Source organism: Misgurnus anguillicaudatus, chromosome 4, assembly GCF_027580225.2.
Source record: "Misgurnus anguillicaudatus chromosome 4, ASM2758022v2, whole genome shotgun sequence".
NCBI lineage: Eukaryota > Metazoa > Chordata > Actinopteri > Cypriniformes > Cobitidae > Misgurnus > Misgurnus anguillicaudatus.
The window spans coordinates 9,329,607-9,344,447 of record NC_073340.2 but is presented as its reverse complement, the minus strand read 5'-3'; the positions used below and the strand labels follow the sequence as shown (position 1 = coordinate 9,344,447).

The window sequence follows — 14,841 nt, the reverse complement described above, 5'->3', positions numbered from 1 at the left end:
CAAAATGATAGTGTGTTCAAGAGGTCCTCTGTGTACTTGTTAATTATTTCAGTATATTCTAGAGTTTTCACAGATAGACAGGAGCATTACAATAAAAATTTGAAAGGGCAAAAAGCAAGCTGGTGCTGTAGAGATTGTTTCATTTTAGTTAAGTGTTAATCTTGGCGAACCTTTAGGTCGGGTATGGAATATCCTTTCTTCAGAGTGATCTGAAAGACCTCCAGAGAGCTTATGAACGCTGCCAGCCTTGTGAGACTCTGCTTCCCGCTGCCTCCAACTCCAACCAGCAGAGCGTTTCCTCTAGGAGACTCCAGGATCCGATTGATACGGCAACTGAAGTAAATGTGTACAGTAGAGACTAATGAGGTTCAAGAAATTGAAATACTCTAGTATCAAACAGGATATGGAGTCAAAGAAAAATTAAACTTTGTGCTATTTGTTCAAGAATTGGAATTTTGGATAATGTCATTGCTTTTTCAAGCATTACCTAATAATGGAAAGGTTATTAGTCAGTAACTGAGATCCCCTATTTTTAGGGTAAAAAACTCTGGACATACACGTGATACAGTTTATTCGATTTGCACTTAAAGGGGACATATGTGACCCATGCTGAAAAAAATGAGTAAGGGAGAGCAGGGCACAACCTAACGCTTTTTGACTTTGGCTCTATGGCTGGGTCACACGGTACCATAATACGGTTGTCAAACCCGTATTTGAGTCCTTAAGACGGTTCCGTTCACAAGCAGTTCGGTTATTTACGGGTTTGACAACCGCATTCTATAACCAACATCACACCCGTAACTTTTCGGGTTTCACAACCGTATTTACAGAGCTGTGGCGTGTGAACGGAATCGCACTGGACAACCAAGTTGTCTGTCATGTAATTTATTGCTCTCTGTGTTGAGATAACATTACAGTGCATGAAAATGACTGCAAACTACGCAGCAGAATTGCACCATAAGGTTAATAGTTAATATGATATTATATTATATTAACTTCATAGACGCCACAGAACATAGTACAAAATGCATAGAATTGCGTGCAGCCCAGTAAGTGAGATATATAGAGTTAAAACCTTAAAAGTGGACGATTAATATAATGTTAAGTGTATAATAAAAGGAATGTAAAAATTAGCTGTTTATTTACTCAGTGAAGCAATAAAGAAGATTTTTTTTGCAAAAAACCCATCTGTGATTCATATAATTCAAGGCAAAAGATCCGTCCCTTGGAGAGCTCAAAAAGCAGATATATCTATACAAAAGTAAATCTCCATGACTCCTGGTGACATTTTTTGCTGCTTGTGAAGCAAATCGGACGGTTTTTGCAGGATATTGAACGTTATTTACAACATTATTAGTGTCCATACAGAACCTTGCAACATATAGAGCCCTTCACGGTTCACGCCACAGGCGGTTCCCACTGCACATGTCGGGGTCAGAAAAGTCATTACAGCAGATTGAGTTGTGTATTATTCGGTATCGTCAAAAATGCCTACTTACGTAGTGGGCTGTGAAAATCGCACCAGGTCTTCCGTTAAGTTTTCGCGATTCATGCAGAATCTCAAAAACAAAAAAATACAACATCTGCGGCTGCAAGCAATTAACGTGCAGACTGGGACAATGCAAATATCAAAGAGGCTTGTGTTTGTTGTGTTCACTTCATTTGAGGTAAGTCATCATTTTTCAGCCCCGTTAGATTACATTATAAAGCCTGTATGGTATGAACAGTTTAACCCCATGCTGCGCGTGCACCCGAAAGTCATTCAATGTTTACAATCCTTGAAGGGGTCTATAAATTGCGCTTTTACGCTCCCGCTCTCTAGGTGGCGCTAAGAGGCTGGTTTTGCCTGCGGTTGGCAAACCATACTCTCTGCGCCACCTACAGAGCGGGAGCGTAAGCGTACTTCCTATTTGGCTGTGTTAATGCTTTAAATAAAGTTAAATTTCTTGCAAAAACAGCTCGATTTGCTTCACAAGTCATTTTGATTACTTTTGTATTGAATATATTTGCTTTGGTAAAACGTGCAGTTGCTTTTTTGTTTATTCATTTTGGAAATCAAAACTTTAATAAGCAACCACCCTTGTTTGTTTTTCTCTGCACAAATGGTAAGCGTTACACAAGCCAGCTGTTTTTTTAACTATATAAATAAAGTTTTGCCCATTGCATAAATAATACTTTTTTAAATACTGACATCCGTCACTATGGTTACAGGCGCCGGGTTTAACTAGAATACGGGTTTGAGGTCGGTTGCTCGTTCATACAGGCAGTGTTCTATTTGTGTCTTTAATTAAAGCTTGTTGGTGGGACCTACCATTATCGTACAATTACACCGAAAGTGACAGGAGTGCAAATGTTACAACTTACCCCATAGGTGGGGTTAATTGTAACAAACAGATGATTTGTTGTAACACCTGATAGAAAATTTAGCTTAAACAAATAATTCAATAAAATTCTGTCTATATACTAAAGATGGTTATACCATGGTCTGTTTAAATACTCGATTCTCTGATTGGCTGAAAGGTGTGCATTAAAACTGTTTAATGCACAGGTAGTTCCAGTCAGTTTGATTACAGTTAGAAATTAATCCGCTACAATAAACATTAGTAACCATAGTAACACAGTTACACTTTCAGAGAGAGCGAGAGAGCCGTGAGTGTGTCTCTCTATCAAGTGCCTCTCTCTCTCAGTTCTGTGTCTATCTCTTTTAAAACATCGCTTTCAATAAATGTAATGTGTCCTTATATAGTAATCGTGGTTAGAGACACCGGTTTTATTTCACACTTTACATAAATAAATAAATGACATGATTAGTTCAAATAAAGATTGCATTGTCACTGTCAGTGTTGCCTGTCATTCATAAATTATTTTTAAAAATCAATTAAAGAATCATTAATTTAGCTATATGCTTAAGCAGAGGCGTTTCCAGCATTGAAGGACATTCGGGGCTTAGTCCAGACCATATATACAGGGATCACTCAAAAGGGCTTTTCACACCTGAAATTGTTAACCCTGGGTTATTCTAAACCCAGGGTTAACGGAATCCTGGGTTATTTTTTTCATGTTTCACACTGTTCAAACTTAACCAGGGGTTAAGAGATAACCCTGGGTATTCATAATTTGACGTTTCACACTGTGCATTCCTAAACCCTGGGTCAGGAGTCTCCAACCCAGTTTCAACACACCTGTCTGTAATTATCAAGCCTTGATTAGCTACTTCAACTGTGTTTAATTCGAATCATAACATTCTAACCCTGCTTCGTTTCACACTGCATGCGTTTGGCACCACAATGCAGGGTTAACACCACAAATGCGGTGCTAACCCTGCTCCAGAGCAGGGTTTCATAACCCTGGGTAAAAAGCGGTGCTAACACCGCTTTCAAATTACAGGTGTGAAACGCTCCTTAACCCAGGGTTAAAAGCGGGGTTTAGAATGAAGATAACCCAGGGTTAAGCGCAGTGTGAAAACCCCTAGTGAGTGTATAAAATGTATAATAAGAATATTAACGTGATCTGCAGCATATAAAAGTGTACTCAACTAATCGTGGCGGGTCGCAGGAGTAAAATGTCATAAGAACTTTAATCTTTCCTCTCAAGTTGATTTTTGCACGTGAGTTTTACTCAGACATGACCTGAATGAGCTGATGATGTCACAGAACCACCAAAATTAGATTTATAAAACGGGCAGTTCTGGTTCTTCATTCTGATTGGTTGAAACGCATTCTAAGCCATGATAAAATACACCAGTAACCTCATGGTTCAGACCACATTACATAAGTATCACTGCGCCACTGTTGCTGCGTACTGATTTATAAAATAAATACCACAGTCTTTAATCATATTTTTTATTTGTCTACAATTGCACAATTAATGGCGATATCCAGATAAATGTTAATAAATATTGTTGAGTCATTTCGTCAATAGAGAGAAAACGTTGTCTGAGGAGTTTATAACTCAAGTTCATACGTCCGCTATTATCCACTGGGTGGCGATCTTACCCAACTTAAACACTGACGCATTCACTCAACAATGAAAACACAGTGTAGTACTGTTCATGGCGCTGAATCTGATCTCTTACAAAAGTTCTTCACAAAAATGGAATTATCTCCGCTTTTAGCTAAAAAATTTGAGAGGTGATAAGAGAACAAATGAAGGTAGGATGAACCGTTTTTTTTTTTTTTAAAGCGGATGGTCTATTCTTTCATTTGATATTTTTTGTTTATTTAAAGAAGATAATTTTTCTGCAAGGCATTAAACTAAAACTGGGTGGCAACTTAAAACGCTGACGGGGAAAGAGTTCAGCATGCTTCCAAGCATATTTGATCATCACTTCAACAGTTATACGATATAAATGTTAATGTATAAATTAGATGAATGTTGATTTATAAAATAAACACCACAGTCTTAAATCATATTTTCATTGTGTCTTTGCTGCATCTGTGTTGGTTGGGAACTGCTCTGTTGCAGCCACACTTGATTCTGAGGAACTACTTTGTTTGGCGGAAGAGTAATATTTGTACTAATATAATTACAACTTATTTGTGTTTTATTTGACAAAATCCCGCTAACGTTATGCATAGGAAGTAACCGTTTTATAAACGCAATAAACCCCTCGAAGCAGTGGGGTTAAGACGCTTCGCGTCGTGCCTAACAACGCCCCTTAGCTGTTATAAAATGCACTGGTAACCCACTGCTTCTTGGGGTTTATTGCTTTATATTAAACTGCTGCGCCGAAGGAATAACGATCAAGTGATAAATAAACGTACAATACTGTATACCTACTGTATAACCACCTTATGTGTGTACCATACAGAACATCTAAAACTAAATATAAACATATTGCTGCTGGAGACTTGCCATTGGCTGTTGTAATTGAATAAATAATGAGGTTATGAAAAGATTACAGGGGCTATTTTGGGGATGTTTTTATAAATATTATTTTGTTTCATGGTTTTATGTTTTATATTACGTTTAATGTAATAATGCGTTATCTTTATCTGATTTAAATATTAAAGATACTTTTTCAAGTTACCGTTGTAGAGATCAATGGTTCCATTCCGGTAGCTAAATAGTGCTTTCGTTAGCTCCTCCCCTACCTGTTGCATATTCAACAGAGTGGCAGAAACAGAGTAGCCCATAGGCTACCGACAGCAAAGAAACGTATTCTATAGCCTAGATTTTTTTAAGACCTAGCCCTATGTCCATTTCATTTACATTAAAAAAAAAATGTATTTATAGTTTGAAATTCTTAAAAAAAAAACTTCAAAATGATGCACGATTTGACAGTTACACGTTTTTGAAGTTAATAGAGTCAGCAAAGTCAGTTAAGAAAAAATACGAGATTTTTGAGGGATCAAAAGCAAAATCACCACATCCATACCTTAAAGTCACTGGTAAAACTAATAGATTTGGGACAAATATGATGTTATTTAATGATAAACAATGTGGATTTTAGCAGCGTCCAGAATCACAGCGGACAGCCGCCGTCACACGCCGCTGGGATGTGTGTAAATTAATAGAAAATAATGTGTTTAATTTTTAGATACATGGGTGCGTTGCTGCGCGTCGTACAAATAAAGATCATTTTAGATGTTTAATGACTATTTAGAACATTGAGATCACTAGTGGAGGGCATTTATTAAAGCAATAAACCCCAGGAAGCAGTGGGTTGCCAGTGCATTTTATGACAGCTAGGGGGCGTTGTTAGGCACGACGCGAAGCGGAGTGCCTAAACCCCCTTGGCTGTTGTAAAATGCACTGGTGACCCAAAGCTTCGAGGGGTTTATTGCGTTTATAAAACGGTTACTTCATATTCATAACGTTAGCGGGATTTTATAAAATAAAACACAAATAAGTTGTAATTATATTAGTATAAATATTACTCTTCCGCCAAACAAAGTAGTTCCTCAGAATCAAGTGTGACTGAAACAGAGTGCAGTTCACAAACAACAGAGACGCAGCAAAGGCACAATGAAAATATCTGATTAAAGACGGTGGTGTTTATTTTATAAATCAACATTCATCTAATTTATACATTAACATTTATATCGTGCAACTGTTGAAGTGATGATCAAATATTTTTGGAAGCATGCTTAACTTTTTCCTCGTCAGCGTTTTTTTTAAGTTGCCACCCAGTTTTAGTTGAATGCCTTACAGAAAAATTCTCTTCTTTAAATAAACATATGATATCAAATGAAAGAACAGTCCATCCGCTTTCCAACAACATCAAAAAACGTTTCATCCTACCTTCATTTGTTGTCTTATCAGTTATCACCTCTCAAATGTTCAGCTAAATGCGGAGATAATTCCATTTTTGTGAAGAACTTTGTAAGAGATCAGATTCAGAGCCTGATCAAAACACACGTCACGCTAAATCCACCACAACGCTGTTGTGTCGAATGAATGCCTCAGTGTTTAAGTTGGATAAGATTGCCATCTAGTGGATAATAGCGGAAATATCAATAAGACAAAAAAAAACTTCAGAGAACGTTTTCTCTTTATTGACGAAATGTTTTATTTATTGACATTTATCTGGATATCGCCATAATTGTGCAAAGGTAGAAAAATAAAAAAAAAGATTAAAGACTGGTGTTTATTTTTATAAATCAGTACGCAGCAACAGTGGCGCAGTGATACTTGTGATGCGGTCTGAACCGTGGGTTTACCGGGGTATTTTATCACGGCTTAGAACGCGTTTCAACCAATCAGAATGAAGAACCAGAACGAGCTGTTTTATAAACTTTATTTTGCTCTAGCTCAAAATAAGCGCATTCAGACTTATTCTGCCAGCACGGTTCACATATGAAAATCTGACTGTTACCATATTTAAGTGTAATATAATTGGATCCCCAGTGCTTTAATCAACGTAGAAAACGTAAAAAATAACAACCAGTAACTTTCTTTGCAAGCAAGTGAAAAATTTGGTAATTCAAATTTTTGCATCGGTGGTGACATAGAAAGCAGGTCTTATTATAATAATACGACCCCTTAATCTGCACTATCCAGCCACGGCACCGTCATTTAGTGCAGAAAGAGAGAGAAAGAAAATAATTGAAAGCACAATTGGGTTTCAATTTCATCAAACCACCATTATGTTGATCAGTGTTTGCATTTCATCAGCTCATTTGCATTTTAAAGGACACACCCCAAAACGGCACTTTTTTGCTCACACCTACAAAGTGGCAATTTTAACATGCTATAATAAATTATCTGTTGGGTATTTGCGCTAAAACGTTACATATGTACTCTGGGGACACCAAAGACTTATTTTACCTCTTTTATCTCTTACACTGTAAAAATTCTGTAGAAATTACAGTATTACTGGCAGCTGGTTGCCAGTAACTTACTGTAGATTTTACACATGTTATTTACTGGCAACAGTTTGTTCCAAGTTAAATAAACATGAAACATTTTCAGTCTTTATCTTCTACAGCAAGTTACTGGCAACCAGCTGCTTAATTATAGCTAATTTGTTAGTGTAGTTTTGTGAAATGCCCCCCTCATTATTTCCGAATGATTAAATTGCAGTTTAGCGGCTTTTGCATTTGAGCTCTTATTTTTATATGTACTGTTTGTATGTGTGACTACTCAGCCTGGCAGATATATCAGTCATGCAATATTCTACATCTTTCCCAGAACAAGTTAAAGTCTGCAGTGACAGTTTCTGTTGAAATCTCTTGTAACTCTCTTACATATGTGACATCGCATCCTCGAAGAGAACAAGGTTCAAAGCTGGATTGACTTCATTGTAACTGTCAAGTGCTTCCAGCAGGGTCTTGTTCAGGCTCTCCCAGGATTGCACTTCCATGTATTTGGGCTCGCCAATGCCCGTGGCAAAGTGGCAGTACATATTCATCGCCTTGGTCTCCTCCAGTGCCTCATCCATATCCTGGTGGGAATAAAAACAGCCTTTAGAACGCCATTAAATATTAAAAGTTGAATAACCAACCTCCAGTATTGCTACCCGTGAAGTGAACAGTACCATTCTGTTACAAAAAAACTGGCATATTGAGAATTCACATCAGGTGGGTAGGGCAACATTCTTTGTGTAAACCAACATAAATTCTGTCTATTTCTTGTTGATCTGGCTTGTTATGCACTACGCAATGTCAGGGCAGTCAGGGGTGACCATGCAGTGAGCTCGATGTCTGTTTGTCTGATGATTAGATGTTTCTTCAAAGAGAAGCGGTGAAGGAGGACTATTTCTCTCCTTCACTTTCTTGACAAGACTGCATGAGTCGGGGAGAGGGAATGACAAAAGATAAGATATAAAAAATCCCCAATTATTTGCTGGACTGATGTCAGGCTGAGCTGATGTGGTTTTGCTCTGATTAACATGGGTTCTCCTGTCAGGCCTCTAATGACTCCCTCCACTGCAGCAAACTTTAGTGAAAACCTCTCACCTCGTAGAACTTTTTCACCGTGTCGGACTGTAGCTTGTCAAATGCTGCAAAATCTTTGTCGTCCACCATCTTGTCACGGTATACTCGGTTGGACTCGTGAAGGTAGATCTTCACCAGGTCCTGAGGAGTCCGCAAGCACTCGCTGTTGCAAAAAAGGATGCCCTGTAACCAAACGGACAAATTAGTTAAAAAAAAACTGATATCCCAATATTATTTCACATTAACATTTTGAAGCCTTGTGGCAAAAAATGACAAATTGTCAGACGGTCATAAGAAAAACAAAAAAATAATGAGATGCAGAATATAGAGTTTAGGGAGGAATTATGTGCACAGAGTCATATATCTCACCACAGGTGTTTAAGATCTACAATAACCTGAAGTGAGTGAAATGGATTGTGATAAAGCAGAGCTAGCCAACCTCGCTAGGCAATCTACACCGGCACACATACACACAACACGTTTACATACCTTTTCATACTCCATCCCGTTTCTCTCATATCCAGCTGTCGTAACGGCGGGTGCACACGCAATCAGGTGGCACACAGACATTTTGTAGATCACTCTTCCTCTCTGCTAACTTCACTAAACTTGGACTTTCATATACATACACATTGTCTTTGGTGCCACGCTGTTTTTTTGTTTTTGTTTGTTTTATTAGCCAGTCTTCAGGGCTGACACGCTGCGCCGGGTTTTGCCATAACGGGGCATGCCGCGCCAGCGCAGTACACCCGAGGGTGGGCAAGTTCATTTGGGTTTGTTATTAGGGGGCGCCTGGTTTTAAGTGTGTTAATGTTAAAGGTTTATTGCATTATATTCGCAAGTCATAATTAACACAACAATTTACGATTTATTAAGAATAATAGTAAACTTTATAATTGTTAGAGCCAGTAAGATGCCAATTTTAAGCGTTTTATCACTGTTTATAAGTCCCGGACAACAGGTTTAAATGCATGCAAGGTCAAAAAACACTTATTTTCTCAAAAGTTATTTAAAATTACCCCACTTCTCTGAGATCCCCAAACGATTCGTGTGAAGCCGTTCAACGACTCAGTCTGCCTAAACCCCACCTTTCAGTAGCCTACTCTGCTCTGATTGGTCAACTGACACAGTCTCCGCACAGACCACAGATCAGTGGCATAGACCAACAATAGGGTAACATGTATTGACCTAGTGCTAACATGATTTACTAAGAAGACATTATCGATATCAATACACACCATTCATCATTAATGCAAGCAATAAAAACGACGATAGAAACAGTATCTGACAGTATATTAAGAGTTTAAAAACAACATCAATACACATCATTCATCAATAGTCCAGGTTATAAAAACGATGAAAGACATTAACATTTTTACACTCATTTAAGCAAGTATGTAGCTATAATCATACTTACAGGTTGTGGTTAGGAGACGCATGTTGTTCCAAATAAAGTGGGTACTAAACCATCTTTCATTGCCAAACGTCTAGTAAATCCCTTTGTGAAAAAGTAATTTTAACCACTGATTCTTCATATATCTTCATCCTTTGGTAGTGAAAACAACACAAACTGAAAACACAGCGTGATATGATGTTTACACAATAACTAGCTGTGGGCAGGTCATAGTTTTCATTTCTCCGGCAGGCAAGGCTGTAGGCGAATATTATTATGCAAAGTGTTGGTATTACGTGTATAAAGTCAGGCAGGAGATTCAATCCATATGACGATTTGTTTCAGCGATTCAGAGTCGACTTCCTACTTTAGTAGCCAATAACTTTGTTAATCGTGCACTTTTTGGTTCAACTACTTGGCACATTGTTTACTTTGTTGGACAGATACATGACACACTGCAATACAGGTCATTTTCGATTTTGGATCTGTGTGGCTCTTTAATATTTTGAAATAAGCCTACAAATGCGACCTACGGAGGCTGCTGCCTTCGGATTGAGAAACGGTTCTAAAAATCTACGAATCAGGCAATCCTGGACTTGCGGTGCAAAAATGCCACCACATGACACTGACGCCGGCAGCGCACTGACTTTTTGACTATATATGACAAATATGAGGCAAAAACGCAAAGGAGAACCAGAAAGCGAAAGCGTGAAATATTCGCCAAATAGGAAGCAGATCAGTCAAGTTACCAGTAAAATCACATATTGCTGATTGCATGTTTTAAAGTCATGGGCTGGCGTGATGCGTTGTTTTGTTTACAGTAGGGGAAACCCCTATATTGCCAGACCCCGAACGCTTCAAGCTAATTTGCATTTTCAATAAGCTTTTCATGCAACCATTGCGAAATATGAAAGGTTGATATGTGAAGTTTATAATTTTATAAAACTTTGTTTTTGTGAAAAACTATCAAAAGTGCAAATCATGGTTTGTCATTTAAAGGTGCAGTGTGTAACTTTTAGAATGATCTCTTGACATAAATGCAAAATATTATACAAAACTATATTCTCAGGGGTGTATAAAGACCTTTCATAATGAACCGTTATGTGTTTATTACCTTAGAATGAGACGTTTTTTTACATACCACGAGGGTCCCCTTACATGGAAGCCGCCATTTTGTGCCGCCATGTTTCCCTTAATGGACAAACTTTTTTACTAAGTTGTCTCCGACGATGACATGTTTGTCCAGTGGTGGCTAATGTAGCTTCTCTATGCATTTCAAAAGTGAAGTGTGAGCAGAGGACTGAGTCGTTGGTTGCAATGCGCAATCTAACCACTAGATGCCGCTAAAATTTACACACTGCACCTTTAACCTTAAATTGCAGCTTTTTAAAATGTCTTTAAAAATATATTAATACAAGTATAGATTATTAAAAGGTTTGTTTCATTTAATTTAAAATATAAATATTTCCAAATTTGAACTGTGTCTCTCACTACTTTTAAAAAGTGTAAGCCAACTGTGTCTGTGGTTTGGTACTGTAGTAGCCTACATTGTGTATTGGTCAGTCCTGTTTTCTTTATTTTAAATCTGTATAACTGTGTTCCCAGTCAGATGAACACAGTGACTGAGTTATGGCTATAATGTGTATGGTAGTCTACCTTTTATATCAACTAATAATATTAACCAATAAGATTAGCAAATCCGGATGATTACATAAACATGATTACATGAACGGCAGCAATCAAGGCGGCCTGGGATGGAGTCAAATTCCCAGCATGAATTATTGTCCCAGTCTGCCCCTGGTTTATTGTATTCATTTATGTGTGTATTGAATGTGTTTGCCTTTAAATATAAATGTTGATTGCTGGATTATAAAGTAATTCACACTTTTAAGCCTAAGAGAATGGAGTTGTTTTTTGTAAAGAAATACTTACCTATTAATTAAAGATCCCACTTTGGGGGAGGAGTCTGGCCCTAAAAAGGGGGAGGCCAGACTTACATACTGTGTGTGGAGTTGTGGTGTCGAAAGCTGTTAAAGAAGTATATTGTGGATATTTACTTGCATATTTTTATCATCTTTATTTTTGTGATTTGTTGTTTCTTTGGTACTTTGGGTTTTTACATACTTGTAAATATAAATATCACCTTTGGTCTTTTCCATATTTCACTGTAAATAAACTTCAAGTACAAAAGTACTCTTGCGGTCTCTGAGCCATCATTTTGGGTTTTTTTGGGACTCTCTCACATCTCAAAGCGAACTGGTGGTGTCCACTTTATCACGGTGTCAGAAGTGGGATAGCTCCCTGCAAGAAAAAGGACCAAACACGGTCCCAGGTGAAGGCAGGGAAGGAGAAGGATGTGACCTGGGACTCTACAGTAGAGGTCTTCTCGGGTCCAAAGAAATGTACCCGACCCGAAATGACCGGAATCACTTCATACCCGAACCCGACGTGCATAAATAAAAAATTTTTAAACAAAGACCCGACCCGAGACAAACCAGAGAAAATTAGACCAGAGTCCGACCCGAACTAGTGAAATTTTTTTTTTAACCCGACTGAAACCGAATGTAAACGGCACTGACGTGTGTGCATTCTGCAGACCCACGCGCAGCAGTCAGACAGAAAGAAACTCCGGTGGCCTTGCAACCAATTTGGCGAGCTGCTCCATTCGTTTTACTTTGTTATCTGACGACGACACCAACGTAACCGCTAAAATGTACATTTATAATTGACTGACATGTTTGTCTCAATGAAAATGAACCTTCCGACAACCACACAATGTCGCGAGCGCTCTTGGCAAACAGATGAGAGGTTTGAAAAGGACATTGACGCACACAGGCGAGAGAGTTCGGGTCTTCTCGGGTCTGTTCAGAAAAAACACATTCATTTTTTAAATTACCCGAGACCCGATGCCGCTATCATTGTACCCGACCCGTGTCCGAGGCACATGTGAAACTTTTAGACCCGAACCCGATCGGGTCTCGAGTTGGACCTCGGGTTTTTGGATCTAAGTGGACCCGTGAAGACCTCTACTCTACAGAGCCGATTGAGGATGAGGGGTCACAGCTGCAGAGCATCCTGGTACATCACCAAAGGCCAGCTCACCACAGCACAAGCCCGTCACACCAGGTCCATGAGATGGTGGCCATGATTCGCACAATTTTGGATGTGCAGGAGCATAGAGAGGAGATGTATCTGCTGGAACTCTGAGGTCTCAGTGAGAGCATTGTGCAATCGGCACCTCCTGCTAAATTTTTAATTGACATGGGAAACCTGCGAATTGATCCACTTACCCCAGCAGCATGGAGAGGTACAAACCATTACGTTGCAGAAGATGACCACAACTTTTCAAGATTCCCTGCTCCCAGTCAGCCAGTTCCACGGGCAGAACCAAAGATACCAGTATTTCAACAGGGGGAGGACATTGAAAGTTATCTCTGCCGGTTCGAGCGGATTGCGAGAACCTAGAGGTGGTCTTGGGAGGAGTGGGGCTACCGACTTGTTCCGTTGCTGACAGGGCAGGCAATAAAGCTTACCTGGTCATGGACAAGGAACAGGCGGAGCTTTGCCCAGAGCTAAAGCAAGCACTTCTGGTGAAGTTTAACATATCTGCTGAAACCTACCGTTAACACTTCCATGCAGCCACAGTTCCCGCACTAGTGAGTTGCCAATGAAGTTGTACAACTGCGTAAAAAATCTTTACAAATGGTGGGTGTGGCCAGAGGATCATACGAAAGAGGAAAAAAGCAAAACCGTCATCCTGGAGAAGCTTACCTTACCTTAGTTACCTTATGATGCACGTACCTGGGTGACGGCGCATGAGCCGAAATCAGGACTGGAGGCAGTGAAGCTGGCGCAACAGTACTTGAATGCACATCATGGCGGCCCACGCACTTAACCACTCAGGAGGTACTGTATGCACTGTTACACTTCAGGACAATTCTCATGCAGGTGCTCAGGAGTCATGTAGAACATGCAGATGGTACTTAATTTCAAAAACTATCTCTGGGGAAGGGATTGATTTGCTTTTATTGCCAGCAGACTAGGCACAAAGCATCTGTGTGTCCTGCACAAAAAGCAAAATTAACTGGTTTTTGTTATGTTCCAAGAGAAGGGGACAATGTAGGAGAGTTTGTTGGGGAAATGCAAAACCTTTGTGATGTGACTTTTAATGGACAATCTTTACAGGCACTTATAACGCACTGAAAGTTCCATGTTGTTGCATAAACCATGTTGTGTCCAATGTTAATTATGTGTATCACCTCTGTCTAATGTGTACAAGAGGACATAAAGCAGTATACCCCTGAGCAGAAGCCATTGTGAGTATTTGTAACCAAATGTATCTATTGAATGTTGCAATAGTGGACAATTTGACTGCCGAAATAGTTCTTGGCTTTGACTTACCGGTGTTATATGAACTGCTGCAAACCACCAAAAAGTTGACAATGATTTTGCCAATGCTGATATTAACCTGTCATGTACTGTTATAACTAGAGCCCAAGCTAAGACAGGTCTCCAACCACTGTCAGACTTGGTAGTGGTAGATGGTAGTCTGCTGTAGGGTGGGACCAAGGGCCCCAGAAAGTCACACCGACAACGGCAGTTGGAAAAGAACCTGGGTACCCCAGTCACCGAGTCTTAAGTGAAAGGTCTTTGTGTTAATGGCTGGCGGATCCCAGAGAACATTGCTGAACTGCAGAAGGCTGATCAATCTTTAAAACTATTCTTTGAGAAGGCTGAATGTGACAAAACCTCTTATCTGTGTAATGAGAAATATGTTGTGTTAAATTATTTATTATACCTTCAAACAAAGGATGTGACACGTTTAATTGTACCCACCTGTTGTCGTCACAATCTTACATTTGGCACACACAGTTCCCTGGGTTGGTCATCTTGGCCAGAAGACACCTAGGCACGCATCTGTTCACGGTTTCACTGGCCCACACTTTACACTGATGCCCAATCATATTGCAATACATTTGCCATCTGTCAAAAGACCATTGTTGTATCCCAGCAGGGTACAGCACCCTTGCAACCTGTCCCTGTAATCTCTGCTCCTTTCAGGCGCATTGC

At 39.3% G+C, this 14,841-nt stretch overlaps 1 protein-coding gene across 3 annotated transcripts in view; it reads right to left on the bottom strand.

Moving 5' to 3' along the window:
• dnah9 (dynein, axonemal, heavy chain 9) overlaps positions 1-14,841 on the bottom strand; it is a 260,170-nt gene that overhangs the window by 84,617 nt on the left and 160,712 nt on the right. For all 3 annotated transcript variants that reach the window (XM_073866631.1, XM_073866632.1, XM_073866634.1), the window contains exons 42-44: positions 8,400-8,561; positions 7,689-7,885; positions 171-333 (exon numbers count right to left, since the gene is read on the bottom strand). In XM_073866631.1, the coding sequence (XP_073722732.1) occupies positions 171-333; positions 7,689-7,885; positions 8,400-8,561 (522 nt within the window). The remainder of the gene's footprint in view (positions 1-170; positions 334-7,688; positions 7,886-8,399; positions 8,562-14,841) is intronic.